At 40.6% G+C, this 19,764-nt stretch overlaps 1 protein-coding gene across 4 annotated transcripts in view; it reads left to right on the top strand.

The window, feature by feature from the left end:
* Positions 1–19,764, top strand: part of LOC126473555 (epidermal growth factor receptor substrate 15-like 1) — a 179,657-nt gene that overhangs the window by 100,258 nt on the left and 59,635 nt on the right. For all 4 annotated transcript variants that reach the window (XM_050100687.1, XM_050100688.1, XM_050100686.1 and 1 more), the window contains one exon: positions 6,730–6,826. In XM_050100687.1, the coding sequence (XP_049956644.1) occupies positions 6,730–6,826 (97 nt within the window). The remainder of the gene's footprint in view (positions 1–6,729; positions 6,827–19,764) is intronic.

Raw genomic sequence — 19,764 nt, 5'->3', positions numbered from 1 at the left:
TCATCTTCTGGGACATCCAATAGGTCCCCTTCCATGTAGTGTCATTTCCAAGCAATGTCTAGGGGTTCTAATCCCTTGCATCCTTTGTATAGGCGCAAGCCTTTTTCAATTGTGCAGTGTGTAATCCCCGCCCCCATAGTGCAGGCACTAGCATATCATTCATAATACACTTGTTTCTAATTTGGTCTCGTACGTGATCTGTTCAAAAAATTCTGGAATTCGGTCCACAAAGTTTTTCTGTACTTACCTTTCAGTTATTGTCCATGGTCTCCTTTGAAATACTCTTCTCCCAATTGATACACCACTCCCAATGCTGTTTACCCTTCCAGAAACAGTCTTAGTATGCCTCTTGTGGATTGCACAAATTGCCATCTGCAAATTTTCTTTTATCTCATCTGTTGTTGCAAATGTTCATCCTTTCAATGGGCTTTTCAACTTTGGAAATAAAAAAAAAGTCTGCAGGCACTAGGTCTGGAGAGTGTGGAGGTTGAGGTAGCACACTGATTTACTTTTCTGAGCAATAGTCACACACCAAGAGGGATGAATGTGCAGGTGCATTATTGTGATGCAAAGCCATGAATTGCCTCACCATATTTCAGGCTGGTTCCTTTTCACATTTTCTCACAGGCATCGCAACACTTTCCGATAGCACTTTTGATTAGCAGTGTGTCCCTGTGACATGAATTTGTGATCCAAAAGCTCTTCAAAGATTGTGAGGTGAAGGTCTATCTGGTCTTGACGCGTGAGTGATGGGAAGAACTTGGCAGCAATGCGATGTATTCCAAGGTGCTGTGTCAGGATTTCTTGACATGATCCAACTGAAATGTTACATTCCTCTGCAGTTTCCCAGTCAGTCAGTCAGTCTTCAACTGACAAGCACAGCTTCGTTGATGTTCCTGACATGATCGTTCTTGGTAAATGTCGAAGGGTGTCTGGAATGAGAGTCATCTTTAACTTCCATCCAGCCATTTTTAAACAATGTGAACAATTTATAATACCGAGTATGGCTTAAGCACTCATCGCCGCAGGCTTCCTGCATAATTTAGGGTGTCTGCGTAAAGGTTCTCTTGTGTTTCTCACAGAATTTAATGCAGGTGCATTGCTCCTCTTAACTCTGTCATCTTGAAATTCACAAATTGTGCGATGCAACGCTCTACCCAACACATCACTGAACAATAACTAAAAGACATACAGCAATGAAACTTAGAGCAGTTACACATTAAACACAAGCATGTGCAGGGATGCCAACCACCTTTTGCTCCCATGCACCATTGACGTGGGATTATGAATGTCGTGGAATTTTCTGAACAGACCTAATATTGTCTTTTGTACAGTAGATCATAAGAATTTCATTTCATGAGCTTGTAGTTTGCTGATGTCTTGTTCTGTTAACACACAGATTTCCAAGCTGTTTGTTGTGACTGGCAGAAGGTGTTATTTGAACATGTTCGGTTTGGCTTCTACGAGAACTGCTTTATTCCTAGAACAACATGCAGCCTTTTAACGTTCTGTTTTGAACTTCTAACTTAGCATTCCCATGGTTTGATACAAAACTTCCAAGATAGCTGATGCTTCATACACTTTCAATCTTTTCTTCACGAAGTTTGACCATATATTAGTTGGTGCTCAATTTCATTGCTACTATTTTCTTCTTGCTTGTACTCATTAAATTTGTTAGTACAGCAATATAAGTCCCATTCTCTCTCTCTCTCTCTCTCTCTCTCTCTCTCTCTCTCTCTCTCTCTCTCTCTCTCTCTCTCAGCCCCCCTTTTTCCCTCCCTCTGTCCCCCCAGATGGCAACATCCCTTGCAAAGACAAATGCATTGAGATCTCCAGAATCTACAGCTTTAATTTTTTTGACAATTACATCCAATAGTGCAATGAAAAGTAGTACAGATTGTGAACTACCTCATATGCCTTTGTTTGTTTGGAACATATCTGATTTGCCATTTCTTACTTCGTACTGCTGTCACAGGTTTTGTTAGCAATTGGGTCTCAAATTGGAGAGCTTTGAACATCTAGATTATGCAGCCACTGCCATATTTTGCTCATTGGAACATTATCAAAGGCTTTTTCTATGTCTAAAAATGCTATAATCATATTGTATGGAAAGTTCTGGTTAAGAATAACAAATTATTTAAGAATAAAGGAGACGGCTCACCTAAAGACAGAAGTGCTATGTCATTGACATATACACACACAAAAGGTACAGAGCTTTACTTTGCTAGTTTTCAGAATGCAATTCCTTTCTTAAGCATGTTGGAGAAACATGCAAAAAGCACGCACGCACACACACACACACACACACACACACTGTTTGGTGAGGCTGACCTTACGTTTAAGCCGGGGAAGTTACAGGAGTGAAGGATGAGCTGTAAGGATAGCTCCCATCTGCGCAGCTCAGGAAAGCTGATGGTGATGGGGAGAATCCAGATGGCACGGTTTGTGGAGCAGCCATTGAAATCTCGCATGTTGTGCTCTGCTGCATGTTGTGCCACTGTGTGGTCCACCTTGTTGTTGGCAACAGTTTGATGGAGGCCATGTATTGTGGCTGACAGCTGGTTGGTTGTCATACCAATGTAAAATGCCGTGGCAGTGGTTGCAGCAGAGCTGGTGTATAAGATGGCTGCTTTCACAGTTGGCCCAACCTCTGATGGGATAGGATAAGTCTGTGACGGGACTGGTCTTGCATCTGGATATTCCATAAGTGTATGATCCCTGTGGCAGGGGATTGGGTGTAGGAGTGGCATAGGGCTGGACTAGGATGTTGTGGAGGTTGGGTGGGTGGCAAAACACCACTTTGTGAGGGGATGGAAGTATCTTGGGTAGGATGTCCCTCATTTCAGGGCATGATGATAAATAATCAAAGCCCTGATGAAGGACGTGAGGCCTTCAGCATACTGGGCAAGGAAGTTCTCATCACATCACTACAGATCTGTCTGCCAAGGGTGACCAGGGTGGATTGGAGGAATTTTGTGTGGAAGGGGTGGCAGCAGTCAAAGTGCAGGCACTGTTGGTGATTGGTTGGTTTGATGTGGACTGAGGTGTGGATGGAGCCATCTGAGAGGAGGAGATCAACATCTAGAAAGGTGGCACAATGGGCAGAGGGGCACCAAGTGAAATGGATGGGAGAGAAGGTGTTGAGTTGTGCAGGGATGAGGATAAGGTGTCCTGGCCTTGGGTCCAGATTATGAAGATGCCACCAATAAACCTGAACCAGACCAGGGATTTGGGGTTTTAAGAAGCTTCGAATGTTTCCTCTACCTGGATTATGAAGAGGTTGGCATAGGAGGGTGCCATGCGGATGCCAGTGGCTGTGCCACGAATTTGTTTGTATATCTTCCCTTCAAAAGTGAAGTAGTTATGGGTTAGGATGTAGTTGGTTAGGTGCGACAATGCAGCGCTTCTGCCTTTAGGTGAGTCGTCTCCTTTATCCCTAAATAATTTGTTACATTACAATCAGATTTTTCCCTTTTCCATTAGTTGCCTAATGGCAAAAACGAGGTCAGTTGTTCTTCCTTAAACTGGTGTTCTATCATTATTTATAGTCTCTTCACTGTAATCTTTCGTAATATCTTATGACATCGTTATTACAGGGTAATTCCTCTACAGCCCTGCACAAGTTACAGAATGTAAACCTCTACTGGGATGATGACATCTCTGGTATATATAACATCCCATGCCATGGTCAAACACAGTTCAGTAGTGGAAGCCAACGACATTTCTGCATCACCTTCAAAATTCTCACCAAACTCCAGAATGAGATTTTCACTCTGCAGCGGAGTGTGCGCTGATATGAAACTTCCTGGCAGATTACTGGCAGAAGTAAAGATGTGAGGACCGGGCGTGAGTCGTGCTTCGGTAGCTCAGATGGTAGAGCACTTGCCCGCGAAAGGCAAAGGTCCCGAGTTTGAGTCTCGGTCCGGCACACAGTTTTAATCTGCCAGGAAGTTTCATAGCAGCTGATATGTCATGCCACACCTGCTTTGTCAGTTTAATTCCACATCCAGTGGGGAAAAGAATATTTAACTGCAGTGTTACAGTGAAGGGAAAAAGCTCATAACTTCACTGTGTTCGCAAATGCAGACTAGTTCATGAGCTACGCAGTTCATGTTGTCAAAAGACAAAATGGTCAGAATGTCTTGTAAACAGTAACATTAGACATCTTCGGTTGTTTAGAATCTTCATAAATGAACTTCATTGTAGTTTGGATGAGCCCTTGATGTATACATTCTGCATTGTCACTGTGGAGAGAGACACACACATCCACAGTAACCTGCTCCCAAGCTACTTTTTACATTCAAAATGTCCTACATTGCTGTTTTATCTGTCTTGCACCAGGTGTTCTATTTTGACAAACATTGAAAATTTCTGTGTGCTCACAGAATTTTTGCACTTTCGAAGGCACACTGTGATACAAATTGTTTCCTTCTGTGAGGCGATCTGTATATAAACTGAGACCATGATTCAGGTAGAAGCTAAGAAAATGTGCATATTCTTAGCAACATGCAGAAATTATAAAATTTCTGATTAGGTGTGGTATGTTTTAGTGAACAGTCGAAGAACTGAATTACCTCCTCCCTGTTCACATGGACTGATATAAAACTACGCATGAATAATGTTAACCATTTTGTGATCTGTACGAAGTTGAATGCAACCCATATATGCCCAACGGGTCCCCATGGGGTCATTTTCGTTCCACTGTGAAAACCTCATTGCGAACTGCTACTACAAATAACTGCTACAGTTGTTATCTGTTGCTACATGTGAAAATCGTACAACTCCATGAAGGAAAAAAAAAAAAAAAGTTCTGGGCATATGTGGGTTAAAGGCAACACTTGCTACACTTTCCTGTAGTTATTTGCTTTCTGTCATGACTTGACTAAATGAATGGAGAGTTTGATAGGTCTCTCTCTCTCTCTCTCTCTCTCTCTCTCTCTCTCTCTCTGTGTGTGTGTGTGTGTGTGTGTGTGTGTGTGTGTGTGTGTGTGTGTGTACTCTGACTTAGTAGGGTCTAATGGATGTAGAGTACAGAAGTTATCTTAATAATATTAGGCGTGCACAAGATCTACATCTACATCGATACTCTGCAAACCACAGTATGGTGTGTGGCGGAGAGTACCCTGTACCACTACTAAGTGGTTTCCTGTTCCACTCACAAATAGAGCAAGGGAAAAATGACTGTCTAAAATACCTCTGTAGGGACCCTAATTTCTCATATCTTATCTTCATGGTCATTATACGCAATGTATGTTCCTGGCAGTGGAATTGTTCAGCAGTCAGCTTCAAATGCCGGTTCTCTAAATTTGCTCAACAGTATTTCTTGAAAAGAACATCGTCCTACCTCCAGGGATTCCCATTTGTGTTCCCAAAGAGTCTCTGTAACACTTATGTGGTGTTCAAACTTGCTGGTAACAAATCTATCAGCCCGTCTCTGGTCAGATTGAAGGAAGACATAGAAGCAATTCAGTCCTTTACAGGTGAACCACTCTTTCCTAAAATTATCCCAATAGACTGAAGTTGACCATCCGTCTTCCCTACCACAGTTCTCATGTGCTTGTTCCATCTCATATCACTTTGCAACATTACGCCCAGATACTGAACTGCATTAACGTACACTCTTCCACATTTAGGGCTAGCTACCATTCATTACACCAACTGGAAATTTTGTCAACGCGGTCTTCTATCTTCACTCAACTTCAACACCTTATCCGTATAACCACACTGTCATCAGCAAACAGCTGCAGATTGCTGCCCACCCCATCTGCCAAATCATTTATGTATATAGAGAACAGCAGCAGTCCAATCATACTCCCCCTGATGATACCCTTGTCTCTGATGAACACCCTCTGTCGAGGACAACATACTGGGTTCTATTATTTAAGAAGTCTTGGAGCCACTCACATATCTGTGAACTTATTCCATATGCTCGTACCTTCAGTAACAGCCTGCAGTGGGGCCCCATGTCAAATGCTTTCATGAAATTGAGAAATGTGGAATCTGCCTGTTGCCCTTCATCCATAGCAGTATATCATGTGAGAAAAGGGCAAACTGAGTTTCACATGAGCGATGCCTTCTAAAACCATGTTGATTTGTGGACATAAGCTTCTCAGTCTCAAGAAAGTTTATTATATTTGAACTGAGAATACGTTCAAAGATTCTGCAGCAACAGATGTTAGGGATATTGGTCTGTAATTTTGTGGATCCATTCTTTAATTTGTAAAATTTAACAGGAATTCCATCTGGACGTGGTGATTTATTTGCTTTCAAGTCTTTCAGTTGTTTCTCTACACCAGCAATGCTTAGTGTGGAGAGATGCATAAAACGAGTCTTTAGACTGATGACTATAATGACAGTAACAAAAACAGCACTCATTTGGACTTACCTTGTCTTATGAAGCCTTGACGTTTAAAGTTTTCATTTTCTAAAACCATAAGTGTTCACAATAACTCGTTACAAATTGTGGTTGTGTGTGTATTTTGCTTCTTGCAACCATGAAACTGTATTTTTTAGGGTTTTAATATTGCAAAGTAAAATCATAACAAAACATCAGTTTGAATAGGATGTAGTGTTTCTGGACTAAAATTATCTGTTTTTATTGAAAGATATAATATTTTGTGTAAACTACTGTGTGTTATATGTAAACCAGACAACATATTTCTTTACTTTTGTTATTTGTGTAAGTAAATTGAACTAGTAATAGTAAGAAAATTTCTAACATTTTTGCAGAATAAGGCATTAACAAATAACAATGATCCTTTTGGTGGGATGAATGAACATTCTGAAAATATTGGAGGATTTGATGGAGAAGATCTTTTCAGCAATGGTATGTATGTAAAACCTTAAATTTCAGTTGTATCTAGTGGAAAACAAGCAAGACAAGTATAAATGCAAATGTAATAATCTGTTAATCTCTAGCATTTAGTCTCATATGATAAGAGTAAGTTATTTAAATTCACTGTACCAGATGGTTATGATTAAAGTGCAGCTGCTCGCAGAGGTCTAGTGTGGGCTCCAATTATTACATGGCAGTGAAACTTGGTAGATATTCTAAAACATTAATGCAGAACCGATTTACACTAGAAAAAAATTGATTTGAATTTTGTCCAACAGGTGCAAATCTGGTACTGTGACTACAAGAAATATGTGTAGAAATGTTTCCATATGTTATGAATTAGACATCGTATATGGGCAGAAATGGTCAAACAAGTGAGAAAGGCATAATGTCAATATTATTATTAATTGCCCCTTACACACGTTGTTGAGTATGAGCACCAGAGATGTCGATGAGATGCTGTACAGTGCCAGGTTTGCACCTGGTGGCCAGAATTGGAACAAATTGTTTTCCAGCATAAGTTGATTCTGCATTAACACATTTGTATATCTATCAAGTTTCGCTACCATGTGGTAATTACAGCCCACACTGGACCTTCAAGATTATCTGCACTTTCATTATAGCCACAAAGTACTGAACAGCTATGTTCATAACATAATGGTAGTAATTATTGAATCAAAATAAATATTATTTAAACATCCTGTTGATGAAAAGCCTGTTATAGCTGGAAGAATGAGTACAGATAAGGAATTTAAAGAGCTATTTTTGTAGTAATCACTTCGAAAAGAAGGGGGAATGGAGGTGTGGGGGCGGGGGAGGGGCAGCTGCGCACTGCATGAATATCAAGAGCTCATATGGCAGGCCAGCACTAAGCAAAGAAGATAAACCTGAAAGGTGAAGAAATATGTAGAGGGGCTGCACATACAAATTGAACTTGGAAGATAATATCATAGACAGGGAAGAGGAAGTAGATGAAGATGATACATTGTGAGAAATACTTCACAGATTCCCTCAGAATTATTGACGTCCTTGGGAGTGCCAAAAATGTTAAAACTATTCCACCTGTTGTGAAAGATATGAGATGAGGAAAGCAGTTCCAGAGTGCAAGACGAATGTTATAATTTCAATTCCAAATAAAGCAGGATTGAGACATGTGAATATTACAGAACCATCAGTTTAATAAGTCATGGTTTCAAAATACTGACACAGATTACTTGCAGAAGAATGGAAAAACTAGTAGAAACCAGTCTCAGGGAAGATTAGTTTGGGATCCAGGGAAAAAAGAGGACTGCATGAGGCTATACTCATCCTACTACTTATCTTAGAAGTTATACTGAAGGTAAACAAACCTGTATTTATAACATTTATAGACTTAGAGAAACTTTTTGACAGTTTTGACTGAAACACATGCTTCGAAATTCTGAAGATAGTAAGGATAAAACACAGTAAGGAAAAGCTTTCGCAACAAACTGTTGCCTCATCAGGAAAGAGGGAAGGAGAGGGGAAGACGAAAGGAAGTGGGTTTTAAAGGAGAGGGTAAGGAGTCATTCCAATCCCGGGAGCGGAAAGACTTACCTTAGGGGGAAAAAAGGACAGGTATACACTCGCACACACGCACATATCCATCCACACATACAGACACAAGCAGAAATATTTAAAGACAAAGAGTTTGGGCAGAGATGTCAGTCGAGGCAGAAGTGTAGAGGCAAAGAAGTTGTTGAAAGACAGGTGAGGTATGAGTGGCGGCAACTTGAAATTAGCGGAGATTGAGGCCTGGCGGATGACGAGAAGAGAGGATATACTGAAGGGCAAGTTCCCATCTCCGGAGTTCGGATAGGTTGGTGTTGGTGGGAAGTATCCAGATAACCCGGACGGTGTAACACTGTGCCAAGATGTGCTGGCCGTGCACCAAGGCATGTTTAGCCACAGGGTGATCCTCATTACCAACAAACACTGTCTGCCTGTGTCCATTCATGCGAATGGACAGTTTGTTGCTGGTCATTCCCACATAGAATGCGTCACAGTGTAGGCAGGTCAGTTGGTAGATCACGTGGGTGCTTTCACACGTGGCTCTGCCTTTGATCGTGTACACCTTCCGGGTTACAGGACTGGAGTGTGGTGGTGGGAGGGTGCATGGGACAGGTTTTACACCGGGGGCGGTTACAAGGGTAGGAGCCAGAGGGTAGGGAAGGTGGTTTGGGGATTTCATAGGGATGAACTAAGAGGTTACGAATATGGCAGGCCAGCACTAAGCAAAGAAGATAAACCTGAAAGGTGAAGAAATATGTAGAGGGGCTGCACATACAAATTGAACTGTCGACCTGCCAGCACTTTCATTTGGTAAGTCACATCATCTTTGTTTTTAGATATATATTTCCTACGTGGAATGTTTCCCTCTATTATAACAGTAAGGAAAAGGTTATACTTGGCTTGCACTGAAACCAAACAGCAGTTGTAAAAGTCAAGGGGCATAAAAGGGAAGCAGTGGTTGAGAAGGGAGCGAGAAAGGGTCTTAGCCTAGTCCCAATGTTGTTCAATATGCGCATTGAGCAAGCAGTTTAGGAAAGAAAAGAAAAATTCTGAGAAGGCATTAAAGCTTAGAGAGAGACAATAAAAATTTTGTGCTTTGCCGATGACATTTTAATTCTGTCAGAGACAACAAAAGACTTGGAACAGCTGTTGAACAGAATGGATAGTGTGTTGAAAAGAGATTACAAGATTAGTATCAACAAAAGTAAACCAGGGGTAATGGAATGTAGGTGAATTACATCAGATTGAATTAGGAATAAGGCAGTAAAAGTAGATGAGTTTTGCTATTTGAGCAGTAAAATGATAATGTCAGAAGTAGTAGGGACGTAAAAAGGCAGGCTAGCAATACCAGGAAACATATTTCTGAAAATTGTGACTTGGTTAACACTAATACAAATTTAAATGTTAGGAACTCTGTGGAGTGTAACCTTGTACAGAAGTGAAAAGTGGATGATAAGAAGTTTAGACAAGAAGAGAACAGAAGCTCTTGAAATGTGGTGCTATAGAAGAATGCTGTGCATTAGCTATAGGCCACGTAACTAATGAGGTGGTACTGAATTGAATTGGGAGAAAATACATGTATGGCACAATTTGACTGAAAGAATGGATTTGTTGATCCCAAGACACTTTCTGCGGCATCAAGGAAATGCCAGTTTTATATTGCAGCAGAGTATAATGTGGATGGGGGTGTAAACTGTGGAGGGAGAGCAAGGGCGGAATACAGTAAGTAGGTTCAGATGGACCTATGTTGTAGTATTTATTCAGAGATGATGAAGCTTGCATGAGGTAGACTAGTGTGCATTAAACTACTCTTTGGACTGGAGAGCAAAGCAACAATATTATCATAATTTTGTACAAGACATTTTCTATCAGCATACATTGGATACTGAGTTCTAACAAAATGGTGACATGCTGAAACAAATGTTATTTTCTTCACCCACAAAACTGAGACAGAAGCGTGTACCAAAAATAGCCTTTTGAAGATATTGCAAAATGACATGTATGCCGACAGAGTTTAATTCAGAATGTTGGCATCAGATTCTGATGAAAATTATATGTACCATTTTCGTTTCCCACCAATATGGAAAACATGGTTCTGAGAAAAGAGTGTTTAAAATTTTAGGTTAAGTATTTATATTTAACTTCGACTTCTCTAATCAGCAATCCCTGGCCCATACAGTAGTTCTTCCGGATTCGAAAGGAGGTCCTCCTCCACCTTTTATATGGCCATGGTTGTTTTTGCGGGCTTATTTGGCAGCTTCTGTCATCTGCCACACTGCTTGCTCAATACATTTTTTGTCTGCATCCATACAGAAGTTGTAACAGGCAGAGGCAATCTCAAGTTTGAACACTTTCAAAGTTTCCATAATGCCTGTTAGAACATTGCTGAAATTCCATGTCAACTAGTGTTTTCATGCCGTGAATGGTTTTTGGAGAAACGTTTTCACAAATAGTCTTGTAACTCGGCCTGCTGTCTTCCATGGTTGGTTTTGAGCAAATCGTCTGTGTTCTGTTTCCACTAGAAATGTCCTGAGACATGCACCTGGTTGCGAGGTGGCATTCAGCTTTTGGTTCATTGTACCTGTCAGTGATCTGGGATTCTTGTTGCATTGTTAGCAACTGCACTGGAGGATCCTAGACTTTACTCAGTGCTCACTGATGGCTGATTCAAGTTACCTGTTCCATCCAAATGTGGCTCCAATGTTCTTGGCAGCTGATGCCCCCCATTCTAATCATTTGGTTTTCATAAACCCATGTCATCTTTCACATTTCCCTGTAGTTCTCTTATTTTAGTAGGTGGGCAAAATGCACACTTGATGTTAAGTTTCATGAACGCACAATGGATGTTATGTTTCATGAGGATCCTGCTGATCATGGCAGAAATAGATCCTACATAGGGCAGGTAAGCCACAGCCTTCGCTTTATCTTGCTCTTCTTCTCTATTATGTGGCAGAGTGGCTGGTTGAAAGGAATTTGAATGTTCGACTGTGTATTCATTTTTGAAGAAGATTGCTCATAGATGCTCTATTTCTGATGTCAAACTATATTGCTTTGAGAAGTTATATGTGCCTATTCTTTGGTGCTGGGTTATGACAGTTGCTAGCCTGTATAAATCATTGTTTGCAATACACACTGCAGCCAAACAATCTGTCTGCTCTCCTTTTGACAGTATATCCAGAAATGGCAGCTGACCATTGTTCTCCAGTTCCGTGGTGAACTTTGTATTTGTGTTGTGTTGTGGTCTTCAGTCCTGAGACTGGCTTGATGCAGCTCTCCATGCTACTCTACCCTGTACAAGCCTCTTCATCTCCCAGTACCTACCGCAACCTACATCCTTCTGAATCTGCTTAGTGTATTCATCTCTTGGTCTCCCTCTACGATTTTTACCCTCTACGCTTCCCTCCAATACTAAATTGGTGATCCCTTGATGCCTCAGAACATGTCCTACCAACCGATCCCTTCTTCTAGTCAAGTTGTGCCACAAACTTCTCTTCTCCCCAATCCTATTCAATACTTCCTCATTAGTTATATGATCTACCCATCTAATCTTCAGCATTCTTCTGTAGCACCACATTTCGAAAGCTTCTATTCTCTTCTTGTCCAAACTATTTATCGTCCATGTTTCACTTCCATACATGGCTACACTCCATACAAATACTTTCAGAAATGACTTCCTGACACTTAAATCTATACTCGATGTTAACAAATTTCTCTTCTTCAGAAACGCTTTCCTTGCCATTGCCAACCTACATTTTATATCCTCTCTACTTCGACCATCATCAGTTATTTTGCTCCCCAAATAGCAAAACTCCTTTACTACTTTAAGTGTCTCATTTCCTAATCTAATTCTCTCAGCATCACCCGACTTAATTCGACTACATTCCATTATACTCGTTTTGCTTTAGTTGATGTTCATCTTATATCCTCCTTTCAAGACACTGTCCATTCCATTCAACTGCTCTTCCAAGTCCTTTGCTGTCTCTGACAGAATTACCATGTCATCGGCGAACCTCAAAGTTTTTATTTTTCTCCATGGATTTTAATACCTACTCCTAATTTTTCTTTTCTTTCCTTCACTGCTTGCTCAATATACAGATTGAATAACATCGGGGATAGGCTACAGCCCTGTCTCACTCCCTTCTCAACCATTGCTTCCCTTTCATGCCCCTCGATTCTTAGAACTGCCATCTGGTTTCTGTCAAATTGTAAATAGCCTTTCCCTCCTTGTATTTTACCCCTGCCACCTTCAGAATTTGAAAGAGAGTATTCTAGTCAACATTGTCAAAAGGTTTCTCTAAGTCTACAAATGCTAGAAACGTAGGTTTGCCCTTCCTTAATCTAGCTTCTAAGATGATTCGTAGGGTCAGTATTGCCTCACGTGTTCCAACATTTCTACGGAATCCAAACTGATCTTCCCCGAGGTCGGCTTCTACTAGTTTTTCCATTCTTCTGTAAAGAATTAGCGTTAGTATTTTGCAGCTGTGACTTATTAAACTGATAGTTCGGTAATTTTGACATCTGTCAACATCTGCTTTCTTTGGGATTGGAATTATTATATTCTTCTTGAAGCCTGAGGGTGTTTCGCCTGTTTCATACATCTTGCTCACCAGATGATAGAGTTTTGTCAGGACTGGCTCTCCCAAGGCCGTCAGTAGTTCTAATGGAATGTTGTCTACTCCCGGGGCCTTGTTTCGACTCAGGTCTTTCAGTGCTCTGTCAAACTCTTCACGCAGTATCGTATCTCCCATTTCATCTTCATCTACATCCTCTTCCATTTCCATAATACATCGCCCTTGTATAGACCTTCTATATACTCCTTCCACCTTTCTGCTTTCCCTTCTTTGCTTAGAACTGGGTTTCCATGTGAGCTCTTGATATTCATACAAGTGGTTCTCTTATCTCCAAAGGTCTCTCTAATTTTCCTGTAGGCAGTATCTATCTTACCCCTAGTGAGATAAGCCTCTACATCCTTACATTTGTCCTCCAGACATCCCTGCTTAGCCATTTTGCACTTCCTGTCGATCTCATTTTTGAGACGTTTGTGTCCCTTTTTGCCTGCTTCATTTACTGCATTTTTATATTTTCTCCTTTCATCAATTAAATTCAGAATCTCTTCTGTTACCCAAGGATTTCTACTAGCCCTCGTCTTTTTACCTACTTGATCCTCTGTTGCCTTCTACTTCATCCCTCAAAGCTACCCATTCTTCTTCTACTGTATTTCTTTCCCCCATTCCTGTCAATTGTTCCCTTATGCTCTCACTGAAACTCTGTACAACCTCTGATTCTTTCAGTTTATCCAGGTCCCATCTCCTTAAATTCCTGCCTTTTTGCATTTTCTTCAGTTTTAATCTACAGGTCATAACCAATAGATTGTGGTCAGTCCACATCTGCCCCTGGAAATGCCTTACAATTTAAAACCTGGTTCCTAAATCTCTGTCTTACCATTAGATAATCTATCTGAAACCTGTCAGTATCTCCAGGCTTCTTCCATGTATACAGCCTTCTTTTATGATTCTTGAACCAAGTGTTAGCTATGATTAAGTTGTGCTATGTGCAAAATTCTACCAGGTGGCTTCCTCTTTCATTTCTTAGCCCCAATCCATATTCACCTACTACGTTTCCTTCTCTCCCTTTTCCTACTACCGAATTCCAGTCACTCATGACTATTAAATTTTCGTCACCCTTCACTATCTGAATAATTTCTTTTATATCATCATACATTTTTTTCAATTTCTTCGTCATCTGCAGAGCTAGTTGGCATATAAACTTGTACTGCTGTAGTAGGCGTGGGCTTCATATCTATCTTGGCCACAATAATGCATTCACTATGCTGTTTGTAATAGCTTACCCGCATTCCTATTTTCCTATTCATTATTAAACCTACTCCTGCATTACCCCTATTTGATTTTGTGTTTATAATCCTGTAGTCACCTGACCAGAAGTCTTGTTCCTCCTGCCACCGAACTTCACTAATTCCCACTATATTTAACTTTAACTTATCCATTTCCCTTTTTAAATTTTCTAACCTACCTGCCCGATTAAGGGATCTGACATTCCATGCTCCGATCGGTAGAACCCCAATGGTTTTCTTTCTCCTGATAGCGACATCCTCTTGAGTAGTCCCCGCCTGGAGATCCGAATGGGGGCTATTTTACCTCCGGAATATTTTACCGAAGAGGACGCCATCATCATTTAACCATACAGTAAAGCTGCATGCCCTTGGGAAAAGAAAAGAATTTGAAGAAATTGCTGTGCTCATATGTGGGAGAATTGTATTCATCACGTCTACAACTTTGTATTTAGATGGTACCAATTCCACATAGACTGTGTGGATTGTTATAGATACATACAGAAGGTATGCCATTATGTCTGATGTCAGCAACACTGGTGCAACTGCATACCCAGCAACTAAGAATTTGAAGAAATTGCTGTGCTCATATGTGGGAAAATTGTATTCATCACATCTACAACTTGGAGTTCTTGCAATGTCTCAAGCAACTACATGTCATGAAATCTGATGCAGTGCTGTCTCCCTGTTTAGCAAGATACCACTGAAAGACTCACAGGGACAACTGCAAAGAAATTTGACAATGCTTTGACAGACTTGTTCAGGCATTACTGACTTCAACATGTTTACTGTAAGCGAGCCAATTTTACAAGCAGATAGGAATAGTTCCCATGGGCAGCCCCGTCTCCGATAGTTACCAATCTGTTGATTGAGAAATTTTAGGAAAAAGCATTAGAGATTGTTAGATACAAACCCACTTGCTTCTTCAGGTATGGATGATACCTTTGTGATTTGGCCTCATGATAGGGAGAGGCTCAGTGAGGTCCTGGAATGTCTTAACTCATGCCACCCAGATATAAAGTTCACCATTGAGCTGCAAGAGAATAGTCAGCTGCCATTTCTGGACGTACTTGTGAAAAGAAGAGCAGGTGGGTCATTTGATTACAGTGTGTGTCACAAACCAATGTGTTCTGTACTATACCTGCGAGCTAGCAACTGTTACCACCCAGCACAGAAGAGAGAAGTTGCAAAGACATTGATGGACAAGGCACACACGTTATCAGACCAAGATAGTTTGACATCAGAAATAGAGCATCTGCACTCAGTCTTCATCAGAAGTGGATACACAGTCTGATTCAGAAGGCTTTTCAACCAGCTACTTTGTCACATGACAGAAAAGAAGAGCAAGATGAAGCGAAGGCTGTGGCTTATCTGCTTTATGTGGGATCTATTTCTGCTAAGATTAGCAGGATTCTCAAGGAACATAGCTTCAAGTCTGTGTTCTGCCCACCTACTAAAATAAAAAGACTACTGGGAAATGTGAAGGATGACCTGGATTTATGAAAACCAACTAGAACAGTTGGCATCACCTGCCAAAAACCTCGAAGGCACATTCGGCTGGAACAGGCAACTTAAATCAGCCATTGGTGAGCACTGTCTGGAACTTAATCATTCCATTAACTATGAAAAAATGAGGGTCCTGGCACAAACCCCCAGATACTGGGATAGAGTTAAAAGAGAGTCAATAGAGATAAAGGTGGCAGAAAACCTCATGATTTGTGACACTGGGCACAAATTCAGAAAAACCTGGGAATCGACAGTGTAGATACTGAGAGTGCAGCAATGACAGCAGCAGCAGAACTCGACATAAAGAACTGAGAATGTGGTTGTGGGATACAGACTCCAGATAGAGCACAAGGTAAACTGTACTGAGAACAGAGCACCAGCTCACTGCCAGCCGCCTCGGATCGAGGATGCTTTGTAATTGTAGCTATAGTTACAATATGTGTAATCATAATGTAGTGGCTTAACGGTAAAATTGTGAACTCGTATCCCAGGATTAATAAGCACTGAGATATTATAAACCCTTCAGTTGTGCTATGGTGGCCCAGAAATGCAGAAATATCCACAGTCAGTTTGTACTGTCCTAGCTGCTCAGTGCAGTTCCAAGGAAACTAACACTTTATCTTTTTAAATGTTCTGTTGTTGCGGCCTTCAGTCCAAAGACTGGTTTACCACATCTGTCCGTGCTATTCTTTCCTGTGCAAGCATCTTCATCTCCAAATAACTACTGCAACATACATCCTTCTGAATCTGCTTATTACATCCATCTCTTGGTCTCCCTCTACAATCTCCACCCTCCCCCCCCCCCCCCCTCGCCCCGCCCCCACTTCTCTCAACACTTCTCTTCAGTGCTAAATTGATGATCCCTTGATGTCTCAGAATGTGTCCTAACAACCAATCCCTTCTTTTAATCAAGTTGTGCTACGAATTTCTTGTCTGCCCAATTCTGCTCAGTGCCATATCATTAGTTACAAGATCTGCCCATCTAATCTTCAGCATTCCTCTGTACCACCACATTTCAAAAGCTTCTATTCTCTTCTTGCCTAAATTATTTATTGTCTGTGTTTGACTTGCATAATTTGTTGACCAAATAGCAAAACTAAACTATTACTTTAAGTATCTCATTTACCATTATGTAATCAGTCTGAAACATCACGGGGGGCGGCTTTTTATTATCAGGCTTCATCATTATTTTGTTACTTCTACTCAAAATACTTTTTTCTGCTATCAAATCATTGTCTATAACAATATAAGGTCCTTGAATTTATTGAAGCGGAAAAGAAATTTTTTTTTTTTTTTTTTTTTTTTTTTTTTTTTTTTTTTTTTTACCATAAGGAGCAACATGCTGACATTTCACTGTACACTACTTTCCACGTTTTCCAATCTCAAACTTGTGGTAACTCAACATGTACAGAAACAAAACTTAAAAAATCAATGGGTCTCCAGGTGTGTCTATTTACTTTTTGTCTCTTTTGAAGAATACTTCAGCAGTGTGATTGTCACATTACAGCTTCCTACCTTTGCAAGTACTGCACTTATGCCTTATCCATCAGACAGATGCTGTGTACATACATTGTTATCTTCATAATGAGTGCTCCCTTCTTTTTCCTTCCTCCCTTACCAAAGTCATTAATGCTTGCTTATGAGAAGCAACACTATTGCTTGCTGTCAAAGCATTCGCCAGACAGTTTGTGTGCCATACCATCCCATCTCCACAAACTTGTTAGCATGCCAGCTTCTATTTTCTGTGCAATTGCTGGCACCCTTCCTCCTTCCCTTGTTTGATTGACGTTACTAACAAGTGCATCTTAACGTAATACTCATAACCATGTCTTAGACAATTAATTTTTTTTTACTTGTTATCCTGTACCGTCTCTCAGCATTACCTGTGCAAGCAAGTTGTAATTGCTGTAATGTGTATTCTTTCTACCGCTCACATATGCCCATATATTCTCAAATGGATTTAAATGAGCATTATATGGAGGAAGCCTGATTAATCTATGCCCTATAGCATAAATCAATTCATTGACATGGTAGCTTGGCATTCTTGGCTTGTACAGCATTACAATTTCTGTTAACTCTGCAGTATTCATCTCAGATTCAACTTTATCTGGTGGAATATGTCTTGCACCCTAGAGTAAAATATCCACTTTCCTCCATTGCATTGTTGGGGATTTATACCTCACAGTTCGCCTTCGTAGCATAGCGGTAGCGTTACCCCCTAACAGGCAGGGGGCCCAGGTTCGATTCCCAGCAGGAGACTGGGTGTTGTGTGCCCTTCATTATTATTTTCATCATCATTGACCCGCAAGACGCCGAAGTGGCGTCAACTAAGAAAAAAAGGACTTGCAATACGGCGGCTGAACATTCCTGAATGGTGACTCCCAGCCAACAATGCCATACGATCATTTCCATTTTTTTTATGCCTCACAACAGAGTGATGTGGATAGTCCATTACTGTTGTTGAATTCCAAGGAATATTTTGCAGCAGAACATTAGAAGATCACTTTCTGAAAACTTTGGCATTCATTTTCTCATGAGGATCGTCTTGCTTCTTGGGACAGACAGCAATAAACAGTTTGGAATGGAGCTGTGAGCAGAGCCATTGTGAAGGGCGATTATGCTGCTTCCCTGGCCTAATGGTGTGTTCATAATTTCTTGTGCTGTGTGGTCCATCCACATCTTTTTCAGTGCGTGACATGTCTAGCTACGCGGTGTCTTTGAATGAAACCCTCCTCACGGCATGCAGAAATTGCCCTTTCCATGTCACTGTGTCACTTCTCACGATGATGAATGTCCGAGACAAAAAGTTTTCATGTCAAAAACAGAGCTTATAAAGACAATTTCAAAGTGACAACTCACTGTCATTGAACAGCTCTTCTGCTTTGATAATTAAAAGAAGTTTATGGTGGTAGACAGAGGTGATGCGCTATTTTGGAACTGAAATATTTTTGTTTATTACTATTGTTAATTTTTTAAATAAACCAGAAAAATTGCGTAACTGACTTTAGACCTTTATTGTACATCCTTAAGACTGCAAATTTATTTATTTATTTTTTAAAGTAAGATACTTCTACGCGGAGGACACTACACATCAGCAAAGAAAGGCCTTCATGGAGTGCCACAATTTTCAACCTAGAACAAAATTTCAAAAACTGCTTTGAAATTGATAATATTGTCTTAACGTACACTGGTTGAGTGAAAAGTAATGCCTCCATCTTCATTAATTTGGTTTGGATAGGAATATTTTAATAAATCAAATGCAGAAATAATCCTTAGAATGTGATCTTTAATGATCACTATTCACTTTTCCACAAAATCACCAGCCAATTTGATACATTTCTGCCAACGATGAAAAAGTTTTCTGAAGCCATCATGGAAGAAGTCGACACTCTGTTTCTGCAACCACAGTCTCACAGTTCTCTCAACGTCTTCATCAGAAGCATAATGATGTCCCCACAGATTGTCTTTTGTTATCGGGAACAGATGGAAGTCAGGCGGTGCTAAATCTGGACTGTATGAAGGATGTCGTACGGTGGTGAGATTCAGTCTCTGAAGTTCAGCTGTGGTGGCACGTGAAGTGTGTGGTTTGGCATTGTCGTGCTGCAGGAAAACATTTCCCTTTTCCTTTCGAACCCTTGTCAGCTGTCATTTCAGAGTTTGCAGTGTTGTGATATAACGCTCTGAATTTATTGTTGTTCCACGATCAAGGAAATCAACATGGATAACATCATCTGTGTCCCAGAACACTGTAGCCATGATTTTTCCAGCTGAGTGTGTCAGTATTCCATAGACTGATATTTGGTCTCTGGGTTGTAATGGTGTTCCCACATTTTGTCTCATGTCACAATTTAATGGAGAAAGGCTTAACCTTCGTTCTCATAACGCAAGAGGAGTTCCTGGCATATTTCAAGTCTGTGCGCTTTCATTTCTGGAGTCAGCATCCGGGGTATCCATCATGCATAGATCTTCAGATAGCCAAGCAAAGTAATAATGTGACCCATACGGTCTTGTGAAATGCCGATTGTGCTTGCAATTGCTGTCTGAG

The sequence above is a fragment of the Schistocerca serialis genome, chromosome 4 (assembly GCF_023864345.2).
Source record: "Schistocerca serialis cubense isolate TAMUIC-IGC-003099 chromosome 4, iqSchSeri2.2, whole genome shotgun sequence".
In the NCBI taxonomy this organism is placed as follows: domain Eukaryota; kingdom Metazoa; phylum Arthropoda; class Insecta; order Orthoptera; family Acrididae; genus Schistocerca; species Schistocerca serialis.
Note: the sequence above shows the minus strand (reverse complement) of the source record. Positions and strands in the feature narration are given on the sequence as shown.